The sequence below is a fragment of the Branchiostoma lanceolatum genome, chromosome 2 (assembly GCF_035083965.1).
Source record: "Branchiostoma lanceolatum isolate klBraLanc5 chromosome 2, klBraLanc5.hap2, whole genome shotgun sequence".
NCBI lineage: Eukaryota > Metazoa > Chordata > Leptocardii > Amphioxiformes > Branchiostomatidae > Branchiostoma > Branchiostoma lanceolatum.
The window spans coordinates 38,598,191-38,623,408 of NC_089723.1; the positions used below are offsets into that span (position 1 = coordinate 38,598,191).

General features: G+C 41.2%; 2 protein-coding genes across 3 annotated transcripts in view; one reads left to right on the forward strand and one right to left on the reverse strand.

The window, feature by feature from the left end:
• Window positions 1–25,218, reverse strand: part of LOC136427061 (probable E3 ubiquitin-protein ligase HERC1) — a 224,335-nt gene that overhangs the window by 102,946 nt on the left and 96,171 nt on the right. The gene's annotated exons all lie outside the window — the stretch shown is intronic.
• On the forward strand, window positions 3,785–24,715 carry LOC136428978 (uncharacterized). Of its 2 annotated transcripts, none has more exons than XM_066418835.1 (2): window positions 3,785–4,039; window positions 22,861–24,715. In XM_066418835.1, exon 2 carries the CDS (start codon window positions 22,918–22,920, stop codon window positions 24,535–24,537), a length of 1,620 nt encoding a protein of 539 aa, XP_066274932.1. In that variant the 5' UTR covers window positions 3,785–4,039; window positions 22,861–22,917; the 3' UTR covers window positions 24,538–24,715. The 2 variants fall into 2 exon arrangements, with proteins under 2 accessions (XP_066274932.1, XP_066274933.1); XM_066418836.1 differs by lacking the exon at window positions 3,785–4,039 and adding an exon at window positions 22,249–22,442.

A 25,218-nucleotide genomic window follows, 5' to 3' on the forward strand; every position in this document is an offset into this window, starting at 1 on the left:
TTCGCAGTGGTTTCAATTTCGCAGTTTTTGCGCTAACCTCCTCACTGCAAGTTGCACTGCAAACATGCATTTTACAAATTAATCATTACTTAATTACAGAATCATTTCAACTGCGAATTTAAAACACATACAGTCATGAGTGAAAACCACCTTTCCCCTGCTACTGCAAAATAAGACCTCCTTGGCAAAAGTTAAAGCTGTTTCAGTGTCACTAGCTATTTGTCACGAGGCCCTGTCTTATACAAATCCCCTGTCACAGAACTCTATCCTCTCTTGTTTTCAAAGTGATTTGTTCTGATGACAAGATAGAGAATTGCTACCCAGATCAATACCTCAAGGGAGGACTAAGGTACTGTATATCTTGAAATATTCACAGTGGTTTTATATTCGGGGGGGGGGGGGGTCTCAGTGATCTATCCCCCAAATTCATATGCATTTCCAATGCATTACTACTGTACTACAAAATTCTCTTTCTAGGCAATTAAGTCCCAGCGAAAACAAACAAATTTACACTAATTGACATTTAATCAAGTTTGGCCAACATGATTTGTTTCACTCAATCTTCTGGACTCCATCACTAAAATATGGCATATTTTGACATGTGGGTCACTGAATTTTCTTCAAATGAGGTCCTTATTTGCATAATAGATGGGAAACATTTATGATATGCCACTCGAAAGGTTAAGATCAGTCGGCAAAGGTATGGAGTCGTGATTTGAAAAGACAAAGATCCACTGTAAATTCATATTCTGGACTCCATTACTAAAATATGGCATATTTTGACACAAGGATCACTGAATTTTCTTCAAAGGATTATCAAACTCTCCTTGGCCCTTCTGTGGTCATAACCCAAGGGAAAAGAGGTCAGAAGACGAATCACCTTACCAGGTAATGACATGTCATGCCTGGACCTGCTTACCTGTGTCTAGCCTTGAATGTGTATTGATCTTGAGTAGCAATTTTCTGTCTTGTCATCAAAACAAATAGCTTTGAAAACAGGGGAGCCTAGAGGTCTGAGACAGGGGATTTATAAAACTGTACATTCGTTTATTTTCGCTGGGAATTTCACGGTAGGGGAAAGGGGATTTTTTTCTGTGTTTCAAGTTCATGGTTGGAACAATTCAGTATTAAAACCCTCGTCCTGCTGGACTCTACATATGGGTTGCACATTACAGAGCCTGTATGTGTGATTGTGTGTCCTGTATATGTACGGGTTGGGGGTATTTTTCAGCTGAACGCATCACACTGCAACGAAATGCAGCGAAACGCACCAAATGCAGAAGTACATGTATCTATGCCACCGCAGCGCAGAAAAAGTCAAGGGAAAATGACCTGATAAAGAAATCGAATTTAATGAAATAAACTGCGTGAAAAACACCAGCAGGACAAGGGTTAATATGATGGAAGTGAATATCAGGAACATCTAAAGATTTACAGTATTTGCATGATGCAATGCTGAAAAGTTTTGTAGGCACTCGAAAACGTGCCCCAGAGCCATTCTGTGACAGATGTAACTGTAGCTTGCAGACAAGGAATTGGCCATGCCCAATTAAACCCAGACTTTCAACGAGGCTGACAAGCGAACAAGATGCCCCATGGCTCCCATCCCAGACTGTAACTAACTTCCTACCAAATTACAACTGTCAGTAAAGGGACCAGAGTTTTGACAGACTGCCAAGGTTTTGATGGGATCTTGGTAAGGATCCTCCCATTCCCTGAGCAATGTTTTACTACAAATGAGCATCTAACAATGTCAATGTCAATTAGAGAACTCAGGCTGTACAGAGAACACAGCATCACTGACGAAAAGTAGTGGATGCTATTTGAAACATCTGACCAAAATCATATCCAGTTGCTTGAGTAACTGCTTTTGGCATATCTTATTAACTGGATGTCTAACCTTCATCTGAATACTTGTTTGACTTCACAACGGAATACAATAGAATTGTTTGTGGGCTCCTTTCCCCTTCCAACACAAAATTAAGCCCCCCCCCCTGAAAGAAAACTTATTTGGACTACATAATTGATACAAACATAAACAACGAGTTTCCCTCCCCTCTCATCATGTAGACACCAGTAGGGGGTGTGTTTTGGCTGCCACACTTGGCTTGTTTGGAAATGGGCAGTGGCTGATTCAACAGTCTGTAATAACATTGCAGGATTACACCTCTTAGCACAATGACCTTTCTGGCATTTACTGTAAATGTTGAAACTTTTGCAGTTTTCATTGTTGGACCTGTCTACAGCGAATTCATGAAATATGCATTTCCAATGTACTACAGAATTGTTTCAACGGTGAATCTGAAACTGTGAAGATCTCCTTTTCCTTTCTACCGAAAAATAAAACCAGCATGAACAGTGAAGATAAATGAATTCACAGTATACCATGTACATATAGCAGGTGGGAGGAGTTTTTAACGTGTAATTACAATTTTATATATATATATTTTTTTGTGGTTGGCATTCAATGGTTTGCATACAAGTGGTTAGATTTCTATCCAGGAATTTCAGAAATTGGAGGTTTGCACTTTTCAAGTGCAAATGCAGAGTTTTCCGGCCCAATCATGCCTATTACTTTAACTAAGCAAGTGATGTGGCTGACTGATCAAATCAGTTCAAGTAAATGCCTTTTTCACAGACCAGTCATGTATGAAATTAAACAAACCAAACTACTTTTACCATAATGAGTGTATTTAGTACCATAGTAGACAACCCCCTCGGAAACAATAACCTAAATTGTTGTGTAGACTACAAAGAGGCTTTTACTGACCACATTACCCCAACTATTGTGACTGTGATTGAAGGTAAACTAGTTATTTACAGATCATGAAAAGGAAGGGGTACATTACTGTTTACATATGAAGTGTACTACAAATGAACGAGTTTGCTTTTCCTACCTACTAAACTCTCCCTATTCATTTAGACAGTGAAGAACGATTCTCTATTTTAACAAGTTTCTTTCCAGTTGGAGATTACAAACTCCTCTTGATCTACCAGCTATTGCAAAGGAAAAATATTTCAGATGCAACAACATACAATACATGCTCTTTCTTGTTCAAACTCAGTGCACAATGATAATACAAACAGTATATTATACATATAACAAGGAGATTTGATTTTAACCTCCTTGATTATACATGCATATACAAGGAAAAGATCTCACCCTTTAAAAAATCATAGGAATACGCCAAGTAATTTAGATTTTTCCAAAGCAAAATAACTTTTCAGCAATGTATTACCGGTGCACTCATTCTTTCTTTTCTAGAGTCAGAACACATATTTACAAACATATAATAAATCATCATATACATGTGTATACAAGGACAAGATTTTACTGAATGAATGAAAAAATCACAGCCATAATCTGAGTGATTTTGTTGTTGTTTTTACAGGCATATCAGCATGCCACGAAGATTAACTGACCTAAGAAAGGTCACTAAATGCACCAGTTGTTTTCAAAAGGGGGTGCCGGGATAAAAGGGCTAAATTAGCTACGAGTGTCCCTTCAAAAGGGTCTCAGTCTCTGAGGGGCAGTTGAAAGGCTTCGCAATCACAGAATCTGCACTTGAATGCCCTTAACGCATATGGTTCCTCCCAATCTTCTCTTCACAATTACTTAAAACTCTCCAAGGTTATACGTCTTATAATCAATTTCGAATTCCAGCTCTTAGGTATTCAGATGTTGGCCCTTAAGTAACCGGAGTAAGGAGATTGGAAATCAATAGATTGCGCGCAGTGAGCATGCGTGTGGAACGATCCAGCCCCCCCCTCCGCTGAGGCGCAGTGGTACGGTCCACTCTACCAAGGTAAACCGGGCAGGCACTCATCGGATCCTGTTGTCCCCGTGTTTGCCCAGGTTCGGCCGGCAGTCCAGTCCCTCAACAACCCTCACACGGATGTGTTTAGCCCGGCCGGTGTAAAGGCCTCCCCGCTTAGTCCGCTAGCTGTGCAGGCATCCATGTAGAACAGCTTATGTGCAAGCCGGGTGAAGGTGCCAGCACACCGGATCATAAGGAAAAGTTACCCTAACCACACACAGGTAAGCGTATAGGAATGTTTGTCTGTTAAAGCTACAGTTTTGAATTTGGTAAGGGGAGAGGCTGCATCCATGCATCGCACAAAAGGGTATTCTTCTTCACACAATGTGCCTGGAGCCTAGTGTGCCCAGCGGGAGAGAAAATGAGCCTTACCGACGGACCCACCTTCATCAAACCTGTCTGGAACCACTGCATAACCTTCAAAGCATGTCATGATGTTCATTTGCTGAATCTTGATTATGTGTATTCCCAATGGTAGTAGTGTTTTGGAGGCAGTGAGGTTATGGTTCTAGGCAAGGAGAGAGATGTATACAACACGACTATCCTCCATAAGAGTCTATTGTTACTCCCTTTACCTACTACAGCTGTTTTCTATGCTTTGCTTACAAACATTTTTGCTGCATAAAAATTCCAAATTTATAAATGTTTTGTAGACAAGGAGGTTATAATGATAGGCAAGGAAATATATGTGTACGACACAACCATCCTCCCTCTATTGTTATTCCTTTTTCCTACAGCTGTTTTCTATCCTTTGTTAAAACCTTTTCTGCTGCATGAAATTTTAACAACCAGGAACAAAATCGACCAGGGTTATTACGCCTAAGAGGAAATATCGTTATGGATGGCAAAATCAATGTGTGGATGCCTCCCCCATGTAAACTGGTTCTCGGGAAAAGTGGCATAAAAACGACAAGTACAAATCCAATCCCCATCTTCGTGTATCGTACTGTGGGGTGATTTCTGGGCTTAACTGTCCCATCGCAAACAATTTACAGCCCAGGTGTTACTGACAGATTAATACTGCCATTCTAGCTGTCATTAAATACACTCTTTATCGCTGACAATTCACTTCTGTCACTAAGGTGTAAAATCGTCCAATTCTGCTTGTCAAAAGCGATAAAAACATTGTATACAGTCTGCACACCTAATGCATCGTGATGTGACTATATCAGCCATTCTAGCTGTCATTAAATAATCATATATATACTCTTCGTTGCTGACAATTCACTCCTGTCACTAAGGTGTAAAATCATCCAATTCTGCTTGTCAAACGTGATAAAAACAATGTATACAGTCTGCACACCTAATGCATCTTGATGTGACTATATCATTACCTGATCAATATCGATTATAACATTGACTTCTGAAGTGGTGAAAAGAGAAATGCAGCTAACTGGTTCAAAGATTCACTAATTCTAAACAATGTTATGTAATCAACATCAAAGAAAAGAAGGCGTCTAAAAAGGAAATTGATCCATCATTCATTACGTGAGCTTTAGGCCACACCAATTTAGTTTGTTGGTTCTCGGATTATAAGAAAAAAATATGCTTAACTGGGAAAACATAATGAAAACAATACCCCAAGGACCAGGTTTGTGCCTTGGTGCACTCAGTTTTATGGAGCAAAGTCTTGCTCCTTTCCTTCTGCTTCTATGATTTCCACTTGCTATTTTCTCACTTAAAAATGTCAGAGAAACAAGGTACATAAAAAATCAATAGCCTTAAATAGTTTTTATTTCCTGTGCTGCTCCTTTTGTGACTGTGAACACTGGATCAGCACAGTGGCTATAACTGTCGTCCCAACAACTTCTGAAACCTTGTTCTACCAGCTTCCTTCAATATTTGCCAGTGGATAGAGTAACAACCTACAAACATGACTCCATGCTTGGTAAATACCGCCACCACACACAGGCAGGCAGATCAGCGGTGCAAATCAGCAGCTTTTAGCCACGGCTGCCCTTGACTTCTGGCTCCCCTATTGATCGCGGCAGTGGAGGTTTAGGGGCCGGGTGCTTTGTGTATTGACCCAGCCGTGGAACAGAGACAGTCCTCCCTTTCCGGCGCCACGTTCCTCCATAATTTACACAGCATCATCAAGGATAGAAATACGGTTCTTTTGGGCACCCAAAATTGGAGCGATGATTTTGGACCAGTGCACTTATAAACATGTATTTTTGTACGGTTACATATATGTAACGGCACTATTGTACACTTAGTCTAGTAGCTAGTACTATTAATACATAATATTCTTCACATTCGAGTGTCAGTAAAAATATGTTCAATACATTACTTGTTTTAGATTTTTAGGCTAGCTATAAAATTGCAGATTTGAGCACTGAACATAGACAGTAAGGTTCATAATTAGTTAGACATCCACCTTTATTCTATGTTGTGCATCCAAATTTTGCTGTGCACCTAAACTTGTAGGTTAGGTGCACCTCTATCTTCCCCAAAATGAATCTGGAGCCCTGATCGTGTCAACCAAACGTGAATCCATCACACAAGGATCGGTAGCGTCTGACGTCAAACTGAAATGGTGCGCCCTCTCTAAAATCCTCTCACACTTGTTCGCTCGATGGTTGCACATTTCTGGGAGGACTATTATCCACGTGTAGCCGAGGGTGTAATGGCACTCGTCTGCACTCCTTCCCGCCCTTTAATCACCTTAGCTGTAAGAACCCCTCCTAAGCTGCTAATATACCTGGAATCAGCTGAAAGTTAGTGTTACTAGTGAACATAAACGATTACAATTTCGTAAAGCAAGGGAATCAAATAACATTGACTTCTGAAGTGCAGGAGGCAAAATGTAGCTAACTGGTCCAAAGATTCACTAATTCTAAACAATGTTATGCAATCAACAATTACTAGTGAACATAAACGATTACAATTTCGTAAAGCAAGGTAATCAAAACTAAATAATATCTAGAAACAGTCACATAAAAAATATGTCAGATTGTAATCTATAAGAATCTCTCCTAAGCTGGTAATATACTGAAAGTTAGTGTTACTAGTAAATGTCTTATGATAAACGATTACAATTTCGTAAAGCAGAGGAATCGAAACTCTTAACATCTGGAAACAGTCACATAGAAATATGTCAGATTGTAATCTCCATAAGAATCCCTGCTAAGCTTGTAATATAGCTGGATTCAGCTGAGAGTAAGTGTTACTAAAGATAAAACGATTACAATTTCGTAAAGCAAGGGAATCAAAACGATTGCAATATCGTAAAGCAAGGGAATAGAAGCTCTTAATATCTAGAAACAACCACATAAAAATATGTAAGATTGTAATCTTCACAACAAAGATTGCAGGGTGTGAGTTCTATAATAACACTCTCCCACCCTTTAGTCATTACATTGCACCTCCTATATCTTTCACTCCATCTAAATAGGCCACATCTTCCTTTCCCAATCCTTACGAGAAGACAGCCATAACCTTGTGTAATAAGAAGACCCATAAAAACGCCCGGATGCTGCTACTGTGACAGATTGCACATTCAGGAGTTAAATTCGCCCCGCCATGCACGGGTGGTTTACCCTGCATCGGACACGAATGGGCTAATAAAACACACTTGGTATTTTTGACAGACTGATGCGAATGTGCCAGACACTCGAGGAATCATATCACCGTGAAAATGGGTTTGCCTGCTCCAAGTGCTCTTGAGGTACCAGCAAGGTAGTTCCTCGAGATTCTCATCGATACCTGTGCCGGACGCGATCTTACCCTCGATACGAGCCTGAGGTTGGCCGCATGGCACAAGTCTAATGATCGCCCGAAGATCGGGGAATTAGTGGACAAAGTAAGAAAGGTATGCTAATGCTATCTGCCATCATGCATGATTTGTCTTCATTATACATTCTGAAGTGGCACAAAAGCCCTTCATGCATAAATATTGATTTTTGTTTCAAGCCTTTTATACAATTGTTACCATGAAAAATTAGATTTCTGCATAATTCCAAAAATACCACATATATGTCTCTATCGTTAAAAGATCACTGGAATTGTTTTATACAACGAGAAATAATGTTGCCATAATATGATATAGGTGAGTAGGGCACTTAACAACATAAATGGCTCTTTTCGCCTGTGCCGCGGTTTGAATAGTCGAATCCCTCATGTTTATAGTAAGTGGCTTTAGCGCTATATTCTATAGATTGAAGGAGATGCCATACTGAGAAAGAATCAATCTACATTCCTCTCACATCCTTCAAATCTTGTTTACTATCTACTACTGCTAGTAGTAGGTACAATTTGCTGCTATCTGATCCTCACTTACATGTACTCAATACTTGAGAAATGAACCTGTCCACACTTGCACTCTTCTGAGAGAAAAGACGGCCATTCTTCTTAATTTCTGGAACAGCTTAATGCATCTGAACTAAGATGTTCTGCAATTGCTGCCGTCTTTCCTTATTTCGGCAACTGCTGCCTCTTAATTATACAAGATGGCAGAGAGCTTAAGTGCGTCTCTAAATACAGTGTTTACGTTTCTGTGTTTACGGTGGGGCATTGCGGCTTGAGCACACACAATTCCCTTCATACACTTTCACTACCTTGATAAAATTCTCTGTGAGAGCAAACTGGGTTTAACACCCTCTCTGCTAAAGTACCCTTTTGGCACCAAAGTTGTTTTGGTTTCAGAGTTAGGCAACAGCAAGAAGGTTAAACTAAGCATGCTAAGGTAGCTGTTTGGCAACAAATTTAGGTTTAGGCAGCAGGGAGAAGGTTAGATGTCACAAACTGGGTTTAAATGTCACCTATTAAGACCTACATGAAGCACACCAAGAAGCCCAGAACTGGCTGCACGACTGGCACGACAAGATATGACGATGATGACAACTTTGAGCAGCCTTTAACAGTCTGGATGCCATCCTTTGTACTAACCGCTGGCTCAATCTTTTTGCTTGCTAACCACGGAAGAAAGACTGAGCCAGGGGTAACCGTTCTAATGCCAGCTCAGAAGAGGACTAGAAATAATCATGCTTTTAAGTACCAGAGTTCGCAGCCAAGGATTGATGTGTTCAAAAATTCGTATTTTCAGAGAACCATAGTAGAATGGAACTCGTTGTCACCAAGTACTGTAGGAACATCTTCACTAAGTAGCTTTAAAGAACGGTTAACGTTGCAGATCAGGTATGCAAAGACTAGGTGTAACAGACCGTTCGGTGTAATATAACCAGCTGCTGCCGCGCCGCGTGCCTGCGAAGCTGGTGTGTTACGTCTAATGGCGGTTGTACCGGCTATATAGAAACAGATACAGATGCAGACTACGGCGATTGACATCCAGGCTAAACCTTTAAAGGCGTACTGCAATGACCAATGACCTGTAAAAAATCACAGATGAGCTATCCTTGAGCTCACACATCCTTAGCCCATCTCACTTGTTGAAGTGATAAGACAACTTAATCCAACGACTTGATCCGCTCACCAGCTGCTATATTGCTAATCTCTCCACACCTGAGATAATCTTTGGTAAATAACTACAAAGCAATTTCATTCTAAACTATTTAGGCTACACCAATTTAATCTTTTGGTTCTTGGATTCTAACAAATAATGCGAAAGATAAAGCTTGATTGGAATATCAATATGAAAACAGACTTTTTGTACCTTGGTGGATTGGATTTGGATTTATTGGAATTGCAACAATGCAATACACGTGGGACGCAGGCAGCTATTGCTGGTGCCGTGACTCACACACATAATGTACCCCATTTTTACACTACTCTTGGGTGGAGTGGGGAAAATCGTGTTAAGTACCTTTTTTCCCAAAGGCACAAGATCGGTGGCATCAGGGGATTCGAACCCGGGACCCCTGGGTTCTGAGTCGGAAATCCTGCCGTTACGCCACACGACCCCACGGTGCACACAGTTTTAGGGAGTCAGATGCAAGTTTTCGTTCCAGAAATCTGTTTAAATGATGTCCCCTTGCTAAAACTTGACATAAGAATGTCCCAGAACCAACAAATTACATTGGTGCGGCCTTACGATGATATGGAATATCTGCAAATAAAAGATGCTCAACTCTCTCTTCATCAAATTCCTCCATCCACTGCCGATCGATCGATGGACCAATTGTCTGATTTGTTCCTGTGGGGCCGAGAGAAATGGTCCGTTACGGCTTCATATACCTGGCGTCTGCCCACCAGGCATGACCACCCCTGTCTGACTTCGCTCGATTTTGCAGAAAATAAGCTCTGCCAGACTTTGAAGGTTGCTGGAAAATAGTATAAATTGGCCAAATAGATGGAACGATATGCCAGAAAAGTTACCTGACCATAGAAGTATATTTTACAACTTGAGGTGTACTTCTTATAATGGCCGGCTTATTCCTCTGGCATATTATTCCATCTATTCAGCCAATTTGTAGAGTACTTATTTTCCCAGCAACCTACGGAGTCTCGGGACTTGCTTCATTCTTCTTCAAAGGAATGCATGTCAACCCCATGTTGCGCTACTGGTAGCTCTTAGTGGTAGAATATGGAATGTCATTTTCAAGTTTATTCCAGACAATTCCAAACCAGTTTCTATCAATTTAATAGAGTTCATTTATCAACCAGCATGGACAGTTACTAGTAGGCTATAAAAATTCAAATTGATGTAACAAGCTACAGAGGCCATGCATGGTGGTTGGATTTGCCGCCTTATCTGACCCCTGTAGACATGTTTTAGTCAAATTGGAACTGTGTTCAACCATCACAATCACAGGAGGGCTTGCATGGCCCTTTTACTGTAAGGCGTTAATTATGGCAACTATTTATATTTTCCATAATTTGTTATTTATGTACCGTCATGTAATTTGTAGTTACTTCCCTTAAATTTGACATAATACATAGGGGGTTCTCCTGAATTAAGATTCAAGCGTTGTCAGGACAGCCCTCCCCTCAATGTAGTCTCACAGGTATAAGGAGAATGGGAACTCTCGCCCAATATATTCGTCAGGGTCTTCAAATCACCTGTTAGGCACAAGGCTTTTAGGTATGAATGCAAACACCGTGTATATCATGCCAGCGCAGCATAAAGTGATTGGCAATTACATTTATGCCACTGGCCAAGTGTGGGGATGGCCATCTGACCATGTGCTGGTGTGTTGTAAAGCCAGCGTCACAATTCATGCGAGCGTCGGCCGACTTTGTAGATCGCCCGAAGCTTGCCAAATTTCAAAAACGCCCGAGCGTCGACCGTATTTTCCGATGCAACGTCCGGCGAACACTAAAAACTAAAAATCCCCCATGAGATGGTACCATCTCTTGGACATGGACAAAGTCAGTATCGACTAACCTGGTAAAAGGCCAATATTTGGATCAACTTTTATCTATAAAAATCGCCCAAAGCTCGCGTAATCAACAGGACGTCGGCCGAAAATGCACATTTGAAAGCTTGCCAACACGTCGGCCAAACTGAATTTCTTATTTCTGGCTGGGGCTAATAAGCCAACAGAATGATGAAAGACAATATAACTTATACTGTGCCACACTGAATTGCAGATACTAAAAGAACAACTGCATATTACTTGTGAGAGGCATGATGAATAATATGTACTAGATATGCTGATGGTATCTACAACAGTCACTGTTTTGGCATGCAGCCCATATCTATTACCCATGAGACAACTTGAAGGAAGGATCACAGAACGATAAATTCAATTTACAACCCGTGGTATATTCCTTGTGCATACAAAGTCTCCAGCAACAACCTGTATTCGTACAGAGAAGGGGGCCCTTTTACATAGAGTGTGATCTGAGCCATTTTAATTCCACGAAATTCGTAGCCGGACCACTCAAATTTAATGTAATTGGTGCATTCTGAGCGTAATTGATACCTGACTTTAGCATGAAGTGAAGTCAAATTTAACATAACACGTCATGGTTTCCGCAGTGACCTCTCTTCCGCAAATTCACGACACCGCGAATAAATCTCTCTTGTATGGCTACTGTACAACAGAATTGTTTCAACTACAAATCTAAAACCCCACCAAAACCTTCCTTCCTACTCCAAAATAAAACCACTGCAAAAGTAAATGAATTTACAGTAATTCATCTTCAACTGCCAGTCTCCAAAGGGATCTTCTTCCCAAATTCATGACACTGCGAATATGTTTCAACTGTGTATCTAAAACACAACGAATACCTCCCATTCCCTCCTACCGCGAAATAAAACCACTGCAAAAGTAAATGAATTTACAGTAATTCATCTCCAACTGCCAGTCTCCACAGGGACCCACTCCCTGAGTTATGGGGAGGGTTTAATCTGGAAAGGTGAATTCCATGGTTAGCTGAGGGAATACGGGCAGGATAAATTATGGTTAGTGGGTCATCGTTTGTCACTTAAAATGGCTTGCACACAAAAGGTGTCACCACACAAAATTTTAATGTGGTCACCACTTAAAAGCTTTTTTGATAGATTCCTAATGGGTTTAAGCTGAGAGTTGTTTTCTTAGGATTTGTAACTAAAATCATATTGAATTTGACAGTTGCTTTGTGTTCATTCCTCCTTTCTTTCATTTATCTAAAAAACAAAGACATGTAATTTTAAGCATACAACGAGGCCAAGATTCATCTACCATTAAATAATTATGACCATATAGCAGGCCCAGTTATAATACGAGATACAGAAACCAGACGTTCCATGGCAGTACCACAGAAACCCGCTAGGAGGTCCATCATTGAACTTAACCTTCATCTTTCGAACACCTGTAGTACCCAAATATTATACGGATCCATCCCTAACTTCTCAAGCTATACAACAAGCCCAAAAGGGGTTATCTTCTAGGGCGAAAGGTCTGGTATCTAGGCTAGCAGCTAGCAGACGTTGCGAGTGGACCAAAGCTAACAAGGCTGGACTCTAGGCTATTACTCTGCAGTTTCCAATTCTCTGTCTTGTCTCTACCAGACTAACTACACTTCATTTACATGGGCGAAATGTGATCTTCACCATGGACTGACTCTACTGGCTAATAATTCCTTTACGCCCCCATAGGAGGGCCTGGTGGAGGCTACTCTCTGTCCACTGGGATGGTGATGGTATCAGGGGGATTATGCCCCATCATGGCACAGACCCACTTAGCCAATTACCACTGGAGCGAATTCATTACCTTTATGATCCAACTGCATACAGCATTATTATCAAAATATTAGCATCAAAATATCGCAAATCTTTATTGCGTCATTATGCCCAATTAGGTCTTGATCAAGCATAAGTGGAAAACAAGGCTGTCGATCTGTTTTCAGTATTTTTAACAAGCGTATCTATTATGAGTGCTAAACTGTTGTGAATAATTCAACACAAGGGTTACTTTTAGCTTTACAAGTTTGATAACCGAGCATATCTATTATAGCATCATGCTGGTATATTTATAAACTCTTGTGAATAATTTAACACAAGGGTTTAACTTGTCAAGTTCGATAGCCTGCTATCAACACAGTGGGTGGTAGAAAGATACCAGTACTTTACTCTTAGCTATGTAGTAGTTATCACAAAGATAGTCCCTAGCAGTGGCCAATTCTACTGTTTTACTGTCTACTACAAGTTTGATAGCCTGCTTTTAACACAGCAGAAAGTTAAAATATGGCAGTGGTTTGCTCTATCATTTATGTAGACTAGTAGTTATCACAATGATAGTCCATAGCAATGGCCAATTCTACTGTTTCTCTGTTTTACTGTCTGTAAAATTCTTCTCTTGGGAGAGGCCTTAGAACTTTGATAGATCCCATGGTGTCATTAGGTCAATTAAGTAAAGAGAATACCGATACCTTACACACTGCACTCTAATGTAGTCTGATTCTATTGGGCACCAGGTTGGCAATTTGTTTTTGGACGCCCTTTCAAGAGGAATCTCCAAGCAGATGTTGAGATCGAAGATTGATATCTTTTCTAATTGCTCCGTTTTTGCTGTTATCTATCCGTTTATCGTGTCAGCAAAAACGGAACAGAGGGGCTGAGCAACAACAGATGATGGGCTATATTTGATGACCTATGAATTCAGTTACTTTAGCGGCGGTTTTATTTTGCGGTAGGACGGAAAAGGAGGTTTTTGTGGCATTTCAAGTCTGGGTTGATAAAATTCTGTACTACAGTTACTGTTACACTGTAGTGATACATCAATACGCATCTTCGTGGGGGAGAGATCTCAGCAGAAACCAGAAGAAAAAAAACAATTGTAAAAGTTTCAAGATTTACAGTACATAATTATACAACTATGAACTAGAAATAAGAGACGTTTGCAAAACAATTTTTGAGCCAGACAGTTTTGTATAACCATGCTCTAAGGAGCCTCGCAGTCCGTCCCTTAGTCTAGAGCAACACAGTTTTATTAGTTTTTGGATATGAATTCATATTACATGGTATAATGAATAAAAGTATTGATTTTGCAAATGTAACGTTACTCTCCCAGACGCCTACATCCTCTTTATTGGAAAGAGGTCCGAGACGCATCACATATCCCCTATACACGTATCCCCCCAGTTATACTACACTTTCAAGGTGCAATATGTTTCAGCGGCATTAGGCCACAGCAAATTAATTTCTTGGTTAACGGATTTTTATTTTTGATTTTAGCAAAAAAAAATCATGAAAATAGAAGGCTGAGGTGAAAACTTGCACCATAGTACAAACTTTCCTCTGAGATTCTGTTTTCATGTTGTTTTTCCAATCTAGCATTTTTTCTAAATTTTTTTCTTATTCCGTTAACCAAGAAAATGAATTGGTGTGGCCTTATAATAAGTTAACGCAATGTAACTCTCAAAGCCACCTAAATCAGAACTATTGGAAAGAGGACCATCACATATCCCCAATACATCCCCCCCAGTTTCACTGCCCTCCTTTCAAGGTGCAATATGTTTCAGTAGCATTGGATCTACAATGAAGATACAGTATCAATTCTGCGAATTAACACCATGTACCTCTCTCAGCCACATAGATCTGATGCCTTTCTCAAATTATTGGAAAGAGGAGGTGCATTACATAATTCCTTTTACGTGAGGGTCTGCATGGGGGGTTACCGACAACGCTTTACATGGAATTCATCAGAGGAACCGCCAATGTATTACTAAATCAAGGAAGACAATTATACAAAATTTGGTCGCCTCGTGGATAAGACAACTTTGCCTACGAATTACGGGAAATCAAAATAGGCTGCCTACCCCTTACAAAAAAGAGCATGCAGAGTCCCCTTACATCCCCCCAGTTTTAATGCCCTTGTTTCACAGAGCAATATGTTTCAGTAGCATTGTAACATCAGTTTTGCAAATTAATGCAATGTAACTCTCTCAGCCACCTAAAATGGATTCCTTTCTCAAATTATTGGAAAGAGGACCATTGTAAATCCCCTCCAGTTTCACTGCCCTTGTTCCACAGAGCGATATGTTTCAGTCAGGATTATCTACAGACAGGATGTGACCTGCATGCTACAGGCTTTTACGCACTACGGCAGGTTTTATTGGCCGCCCTGAAATAAAGCGCTGCTAGACGTAATCTGTTTACCTGTCATACGGTACCTGCAGGCAAACATATATCTGCTAAATCTGCCTTCTTGGATTTTTTGGGTGTAATTTCTGTAATACTGGTAGTCATAGGACAAACATTTAAGAGATGCCTAAATGTATGAAATTTGACTAATAATTGTAACAGTTTAGGTTTTTGTAAAGTAGATTAGTCTCATGAAATGCAAATATCTAATTGTTGTTGTGTACGTGTAGCAGAAGATTGTAAAATTGTTGTGCAATAAAATTTATTACTAATATCTCCAGGATTTGAACAAAGTAAGTAACTACTCACAAAACCGCTGTACCCAAACTTCTGGGAGGGACATATAATTCATTGTTTGGTTGAGTTGTTAAGTTAAACGTCAAAATTAATGAAATAACAGTTATTGTAAAACTGTCACTTTTACTAATAGATTGTGTATCATTTTACATACAGTCAGATGTTTCCACCACTCCTACCTCCACCATTTCAAGTATACCATATTTTTAAGGCAAACATAGCTAAAATGTTGCTCATACAAATTTATAAAGACCGTGGTCAGCATGCATGGACAAATCAGTATTGAAAACTTTTAATCAGAATTGATTTAATTTTTATTTTGTAGCTTAATAATACTTGATAATGATATTGATTAATATTACTTCTCAACGTTGAGCTACTTCAGTGCAATATTCATAGCTTTTTATAGCCATAATATTCCAGTAACGGTTGTACCTGCAAGGCAGCGTCTCCCAAAGCCATAAAAAAGATACAGTGAAATTCATAACCAGAAAGCACTTGTCTTTTAAGGATCGACTCCATAGCCGAGGGAAACTGCCGTCTCATTGGTATTCCCCTCCATACCTCTTGGTTTATAACAAAGCTCCAGACCATTTCTACCCAGGCTCTAGCGAAGATTGGCTGCAATTGGAACACCCTCTTGCCAGCAGGCAGTTTGGAAATGAGACGTGCTTCAAGCTGAGGCAAGCTAGCTAAATTAGAGGGCCAAAAAATAACAAGAAATAGTCATGCTTTCAAGTAGTAGAGTTACCAGCCTAGGATTGATGAGGGCCTGCATGCCCCTTTTACGTAGAGCGTAATCGGCCGTTTTAATTTTACGTAGAGCGTTGCCGACCACTCCATAATTTAGCGTAGAGCGTAGGGAGGCTTTCCTGAATTTAGCGTAGAGCGTAGGGAGGCTTTCTGAATTAAGCATATTACGTAGCCGGCCCTCCGAATTTAGCGTAGAGCGTAGGGAGGCTTTCCTGAATTTAGCGTAGAGCGTAGGGAGGCTTTCTGAATTTAGCGTATTATGTAGCCGGCCCTCCGAATTTAGCGTAGAGCGTTGTTGGGACCCCCCGTGCAGGCCCTCATTGATGGGATGAAAATTTGTATTTTCCTAGACCTATTCTTGAGTGGAATTTGTTATCACCAGGTACAGTGGGGGCATCTTTGCTTGCAGCTAGATGAGCAAACATTAGGTGTGACAGGTCGCTCAGTCTAATATAACTACCTGCTGCCGTGCTGCATGCCTGCAAAGCTGGTGTGTTACGCCAAAGGGCGGTTATAACAGCTGTACAGAATAATGTTCAGAAACTGTATGCCTTTTTTCGTCGGTCCCCCGAAAGTGCGAAATGGACGAAATGGAACGAAATGGAACGAAATGGAACGAAATGGAACGAAATGGAACGAAATAGAACGAAATGGAACGAAATGGAACGAAATGGAACAAACTAAAACATATATAGCATTATGAAATTAAATACCAGTAGATAGCAAAATGTAAGGAACGTTGTAACATTCACAGTAGACCGGAACAGGAGGCAAATACATAATATAACGTGTTTTATTTCTTTAATCTATTTGATAATATTAAATACAACGTTTTTGCCGCGTTTGTGTGGCTAGATTCTTCCCTGGAAATGCGAGCGCCACGTGCAAAGGGCTCGGCCGCTCTTCTTGATTTTACCAACTATCTGCAAATGAACTGCTGCAAATAGCAGGGAAAACAAGCAAACGGAACTGAGTATCGAAGTAAGGACTAGATTATACAGAAGCTGGTGGTAACATTGCATCTCATAATTCACGAAGAGGGCATGAGGCAAGCGTAATTTTATTATTTACACAGCGTGTTTGCGTGTTGTGTGAACTGTGAAATACATGTCCTGCTCGTTCACACCGTACCCTCCCTTTCTTTTTTGTCGTGAACAAGAAGGCAGAAATGTCTCCAGAGGTAATTCTCAGTCCACGTCCGTGATTGAATGGAGTGTGAAATGTCACATTGGTGACGCAGCTGCATTTGCATATCATTAACGGAGGGGTCCATTCTCCGGACAGCCGACCAGCCGACAATTGATTGTATAAAAATCGTTGTTGCGGAGATATGCATATGCTACGTACTTGTTATGGACTAAAACCGTATGTAAATAAAACTTGGAAGTCGGAGTTTGATTCAACCTGTCGGTAGCACGCCCACGTGCACAGTTCCGATGCGCTGGCAACATTGGCGGTTCATTTGCATGCGGGGCTCCATTTGCAGCACGCAAACGCGCTGTATAAATAATAAAATTACGCTTGCCTCATGCCCTCTTGATGAATTATGAGATGCAATGTTACCACCAACTTCTGTATAATCTAGTCCTTACTTCGATACTCAGTTCCGTTTGCTCGTTTTCCCTGCTATTTGCAGCAGTTCATTTGCAGATCGTTGTGTAAACGCAAAGGAAGAGCGGTGGATCTCTTTCCACGCGGCGCTCCCATTTTCAGGGAAGAATCTAGCCACACAAACGCGGCAAAAACGTTGTATTTAATAGTATCAAATAGATTAAAGAAATAAAACACGTTATATTATGTATTTGCTTCCTGTTCCCGTCTACTGTGAATATCACAACGTTCCTTATATTTCGCTATCTACTGCTATTTCATTTCATAATGTTACATATGTTTTATTTCGTTCCATTTCGTTCCATTTCGTTCCATTTCGTTCCATTTCGTTCCATTTCGTTCCATTTCGTTCCATTTCGTTCCATTTCGTTCCATTTCGTTCCATTTCGCACTTTCGGGGGACCCTTTTTCGTGAGGCGGAGTGTGCTATATCAATTCACTGTTAATCATAGCCGACCAACTCCAATTCAAAGTTAAGCGTCGTCAATTATTTCTTCACAATGCATAATTGATAGCTTTAATTTTACATAGCACATCATTTGTTATGATCCTAAATTCATCATTTAGAGGGTCTTCAATCCTTTTTTCGTGAGGCGTAGTGTGCTATTAAAATCCTAGCCTGCCAACTCTAATTCAACATAAAGCGTTTTCGGTAGATTAGTCCTGAAGTGTAATTTGTCGCCTTAATTCCATATACTTGTTATCCTTAATTCGTTGTTAAACGCAATTGACAAACTAGTCTTATCGCAAAGTCGCAAGCCAGATTACTGAAACATCACAATGGAGTATCCGGCTGTAACAACGTTTGCAGACTTTAGTTTTGCCAGAAGCCCCATGAACACAAACTTTAGGAACAAACCAATAAAAGTGTTCCCAAAACATTATGCGATAATAACTTGATTTATCATTATTCGTAGCAGTCTAAGACTCTTCCCGAATTTATCGTGTTGCGCCTCCCAAACTTACCATTAAATGTTGCCAGGACCCCCCATGCAGACCCTCCAATTAAGAAGCTTTTTGTATGGAGAAGACAATCCCTCTCATTAACGGAAGCATTCGTTAGGCCTTACTGATTGTACCCTAAACCATCCCCCAGTAAGAATGGCATCATTATCTGCATGAAGTATCTTGCAATCTATATCCTATGATAAAAAATTTAAGGTACATGCAACTTTCTGTCACACTGTAAATTTATGCACGTAGAAAGCTTTACATAATATTCTTGAAGGGTACAAAAACAATATTGTAAAGGTTGTCATGAATATGATATACAAATGAATGTGCTTTGCATTACATAAAGACCTTTATTAATGTTTACATAAGCAATATTCATCCAGCTGTATCCATCTCATGAACTATGCAGACAGATTGACAGAATGGTTAATGTTGTCAGACTGTGTGTCCTTGGGTGGGTACAGTCTCTCGTAATGAAATGGGACACAAATTACACATTATGCCATGAAATAGCATCCCAGGTCCCATTTTTTTCCATACAAAAGATTACTGTGACATAATCTGCTTACAACATACAGGTTTGGTATCATACGTCTTCCGATTTTTTAAACATCTATTCAAAAGATTACAAATTGCTGTATTTTCATTTATCAAAACAATGTTGTTCTTCTCCACAACCAATGTAAACAGATAAACTGTCAGACCTTTCAGAAAGCATCTGCTACCTTTCGTCAGTGACTAAGGAAAGATCTGGCAGAACTACATGTATGTTTTATACCAAAACTCTGAATAGATACGTTAATGAAGTGAAGACAATTTCAGATGGTTCAATGCCGTTTTTTCCCCACAACCACTGTAAACAGATAAACTTAGCAGGTGCATTTAATCTTATGATTTATATGTTTTCATCCTTGTTCAATGTTAACGTATCATACATTCCAGTCACCACCTAAAATGTATGTCCATTCATAAAAACAATGTTTGTTTTTTCCAAAAACGCCTGTGTAAACAGATAAACCTAGCAGGTGCATTAAATCTTAATATGATTTATATGTTTTCATCTCTGTTCAAGGTGAATTGATCACACATTCCAGTCACCACCTAAAATGTATGTCCATTCATAAAAATAATGCTGTTTTTTAAGTTGATGAAGGTTAGACACCCAGGTAATAATATACGCCAAAAATACTCAAGCAACTGGGTAAAATTTTGAAACAGTCAGACGTTTCAGACAGCATCCGCTATCTTTCGTCAGTGACTAAGGAAAGATCTGGTAGAACTCAGGTTTTATACCAAAAGTCTGAATGGATATACTAATGAAGTGAAGGCAATTTCAGATGGTTCAATGCTGTTTTTTCCACATCCACGGCACCGTAAACAGATAAACCTAGCAAGTGCATTAAATCTTATGATTTATGTGTTTTGATCCTTGTTCAAGGTGAAATAATCATACATTCCAGTCACCATCTAAAATGTATGTCCATTCATAATTAAGAAACAATGTTGTTTTTTTCCACAACCACTGTAAACCTAACTCAGATGCATCAAAGCTTATGATTTATGTGTTTTGATCCTTGTTCAAGGTGAAATAATCATACATTCCAGTCACCATCTAAAATGCCCACAGGGCAGCTATGGAGACTACAGGCTCACATGTTGATAACGCCGCGGTCTGTCTGATCGTGCAGTAATTGCTGTGACTTCGCAGACAACCTCAATTTTCCGAGGGGCACTGGTCTGGAAAATTCTGACATTTCCCGAAAACCTTATGTCAAATGGATTCTGTGTGGATAATTGAGTTGAACACTGCTTCATTATCTTGCAATTGGTGGATGCTGAAGAATAGTAAGCTGGTGTGATGGCTAGTATTGCCTGCTGATTTAGAAATCGTGTTTTAATCAAGTATCATCGTTGAGATTTTTATAATGCAATCATAATGTCTTGGTATGTCAACAAAGGCGATTGTTGATGTGTAAGGATGTTTCTTTTACCAACTCGGTGTAAACAGCCTCGTAATTCAGCCTCCCAGGCTGCCAGGAGGTTTGTGCGTCTTGCTGTTTGTTTGTGAATAAACCAGTCTACACTACACACTACACTAAGCTGTTCAGCTCTAGAGAATAACGTTGAATTACACTAGATGTTGCAAGCATAAGCATATCAGGAACATATTGTACTGAGGTCAACAAGATAGATATATTATGCTACCAAGTCTTTTAACCTTCTCCCTGCTGCAAAACCCCATAACCAATACAAATTTGGTGCCAAATGGCTACCTTAGCGTGCTGAAAGTTAAAGTAAGGATCATTTAGTCGGCAGTGAAAATTTTCTTCAGTTTTATGACTGTAGAAACGTTCACTTGGCATCGTAATAACCTTAGTACACATTTGATATTACCCTCACTACGGGGGTTTCATTTTCACTATGTAAATGTGGGCCGTTTTGTTAACTTAACACGATAGTTGAAAAGGTTATGAGTGGATTCTTGCAACTAGTTTTTAGTTTATCACTAGTCATACCGTCACTAGTTTATCATCTTTTAAGTACTTGAAGACTGATCGTAACAATTGCAGGGGTATCCTGTTAAATACAGATGATACAGTACAGCTCCAAATAGTGTCAAGCAAGGCCAGTTGCTTACTTGCTTATGGCCAGTTAAGTGGAACAGAATCACATAAACCAGGATAAATTGAGACCGAAACATGAGCAGGTCCTGCATACACACAAGTCATTACTGCCTTTACTGGTACATGTACAATATTTCTCCATAAAAAGGATCAGAGAAGTCCCCACCAATATTTTCTAATTGAAACCCTCGATCATAATAAAGTCGGGCATCCATTCCTACAGGACACTGTGACCTGATTAGAGAATTCAGCTCTTCATTCATACAAATCTGGGATGGAAATACTGGGTACATTTTAAGCACTTTTGTGCACCCAAAATTGGAACTGTGTACCGTAGTTACATTCTCCAAAAAGGCTACGTTTTCAGGTGCATGTGTGTGTGTGTGTGTGTGTGTGTGTGAGTGTGTGTGCGCACATACGTGAGTGTGTGTGTGCGTGAGAGAGTGTGTGTGTGTGTTAGTGTGTGCTTGAGTGTGTGTGTGTGTGTGTGTGTGTGTGTGTGTGTTAGTGCGCTTGTATGTGTGTGAACTCGATAACACCTAGTACAGTATTCAAATGTGGGTGCACTGGTACACCTAGATATTTGTGTAGGCTTATGTACAGGTACAACTTTAAAATCAGTGAAGCAAGTGTAGGAGTCCCAGTAGTAATTGAATCGCACCCAGGCTAAAAACTTAGGTCACCCGTTTCCTTACAAATGAATTTCGAGCCCTGTAAAGTCACAGGAGACCTATCCATTCAGATTCTCTTGATTGGTATACAGGCCACAGATCCTAGCAATCTGCATAATCTTATTCGTCCCTCCCTCTGCAGATAATGCTACAGTCTCCGTGTCACCTGGGAAGACAATGTAGTGGAATTCATGAATAGCATAACGCAGTGGCTGATGCTTGTTGGATGTGACATGATCATTCTAAGGTGTGCATGATGTTTGTCTGTTGAGGGGATCGACAGCCCTATGTTCTGATGCTCCTACATTCCGACGACCCTATGTTCCTAGGCTTGGGTAAAGGGGTTTCAGAACAAAGGGGTGTCGGATTATATTCTGTTGCTCATATAGTCAGGTTGATATGGTATACTAAACATATCTGATATATGTCAGTTGCGGTCAACTGTCACCTTCCTCAGGGCAATACTTGAACTGGTACTATTCCACGCTGCAGCATGGTGTGCAGTAATTCTCCAACCTTATAGAATTATTCACGGAAGGTTAGATGCTGTGAAGGCCACACTCACTCCCATTGACATTGGCACTGTGTATGACCGAATCTGACATCTCTGTAAGACGTGATGTGTGAAATATCAATTCTCAACGTCGCCTTATTTGTCCTTGCAGGTCTCCGAGGCATTCAACAGACGCTGCCTGACATTTGGAGGGAGAGGGAAGGCCGCCATGGGTAACCTGTGGATCACCCTGCTGCTGCTGGTTGCGGCTAAAGACGTATCTGCCTGCCCTAGCGGCTGCACCTGTGATGAAGTTACCGTCATCTGTAACCAAAAGGGCCTGACAAAGGTCCCTGCCGGGATACCGGCTGCCACGACCTACCTGAACCTGGGTAACAACAGGATCAAGAAAATCGAAGCGTCCGACTTCCGGAACCTAAACAACCTCCAGCATCTGTACCTGGACTCGAACGACATCACACAGATTGATCCTGAAGCGTTCCGAGGCCTGTCCAGGCTGACGACCTTACAGCTCATGAACAACGGGCTGATCACGGTCTCGCAGCGCCTGTTCGACCACACGCCCTTGCTGCGAACGGTCTCTCTGAAGGGGAACCCCTGGAGCTGCGACTGCCGCATCCGCTGGCTCTGGGAGTGGGTCAACTCGCAGCAGGACCTGGACGGGCCCGAGATGCCGCAGTGCGACTATCCGGACGACCTGGACGGGATATACTGGGACCAGCTTACCTCCGACAACTTCACGTGCGACGGGACGGAAGTGGATCCGACCGACAACGGAGGAACCGACAAAGACGGCTCGTCGGGTAACGACTTTCCCTTGTTGCCGGTCATCCTGGGTTCGTGTCTTGGCTTCGCGGTGCTGATGATCCTGACCCTCGTCCTTGTGATCTGCTTGAGGAAAAAGCGCGCTCCCACCCCACCCGAGCAGAGAAATGATTTGACTATCGCCAACAAGCACGCTGGGGACAGTCCGGTCAAAAAGGTCCATGCGAACGGTAAAGTCAAGGGTGGGAAGCACCACAAGGACAAGAAGAAGGAAAAGGAAACCCCCGGGAGGAAATCTACCGAAGAATTACACGTGACCACGAGGCCACTCGATGGCAACGAGGAGACTGTGTCCGGTAAATCACCGAGAGACAAAGACTCGGCCTTAAACGGCGAGGGGCCGCCGTCGCACTACAACCAGCAGAACTACTGCGGCCGTCCCGACTGTAAGATCTGGTTCACCGAGCACGTTCATCTAGACGAAGGTGAGGGGACGTCGACGCAACCACAGCCCGCCGAACAGAAACAGCGCGTCAGCCCGCGGCCCAAGAGCGAAGCGTACTACGTGAACCTCAAACCTGCCTCCCCTTCAGAGCCGTTCCTACCGATGACAGATGCAGACGTCACAGTCCCGGGCGATGACGCCATGCCGATGAAGAGACTCGACGTTAAGAACCTACACTTCCCCACCTTAAACTACTACCCCCCGTCCAACAACGGCGTGGCGCAGGACATAACCGTCAACCCTGGTCAGGGGCCAGACGGACACGCCTACCAACCGTTACTGAAACCGGGGGGCGCCAATCCTGACTACCAGCATCTGGTTAGAGAGCAGGCCAGAAGACAGAACATGAACAGAATGAAGCAGGCACCCCGCGTGGACGTCCGAAAAGTGGACTCGCACTTGAGGGGCGATCATTACCAAGGTCAAGGTCATTACCAGCAGGGGGCACGACCTAAGGACGCTGGCAGAGGGTATGAGCAGCTACAGAGCAGCGGTTACTCCGGATCCAGAGGGAGCATGGATAGGTTGGGAGGCATTAATGTACAGACGACTTTATAAATACTTACATGTAGGCCCCTTTCCAGTAGACGGTGATTGCTGAGTGACTTTTAAGGAACCAACCAAGGAGGTTTTATTGGTTTAATCTGGGATTTCATAATTGGAATATGATGTACAATATTTGAGTATGATTCAAAAGACAACAGAAACACAAAATGTGAAAATATTTGCTCTTTATGTATAAAATTCGTCAAGCGATCTGTTACATTTTTGGCCACTTGTCACTCAGCAGTTACAGCCTCTAGTAAAGGGGGGTGTAAAGGACTTATAATGTGTGCGTGGAAAGTATCACAAAGGGTTGCTTCTTTTTTTATCTGACAGTGTGATAAGAACTCTTCAAGATGCCAAACCAGTTACCTCAATGTTTGTGTTATTTATTGGAAGATACAGATATTATAAGATACATTCCACCATTGATGTATTACATTTCTTTGCTGCAGATTGTGATAGTTTAAATATATGGTTACCAAATAAGACAAAGATATTGGTGCTTTTTGCGACTGTTTGATATAAAATGCGACTTCTACTCATGAGTGTTGGGTTGGTGGCAGCCTCACAGTTGAGCTCCTGGTCCCAATTAAGTTGGTAACTGGGAGAACCCAGTTCAATCCTGGGTCAGGGCATCTCAGTTGGGGCTGCACCCATCTTTCAGACGGGATGTAAAATGGGGGTCCAGTGTTT

Coding starts and splice junctions, on each gene's coding strand:
- LOC136428978 (XM_066418835.1), top strand. CDS start 22,918: ATGGGTAACCTGTGGATCACCCTGCTGCTGCTGGTTGCGGCTAAAGAC.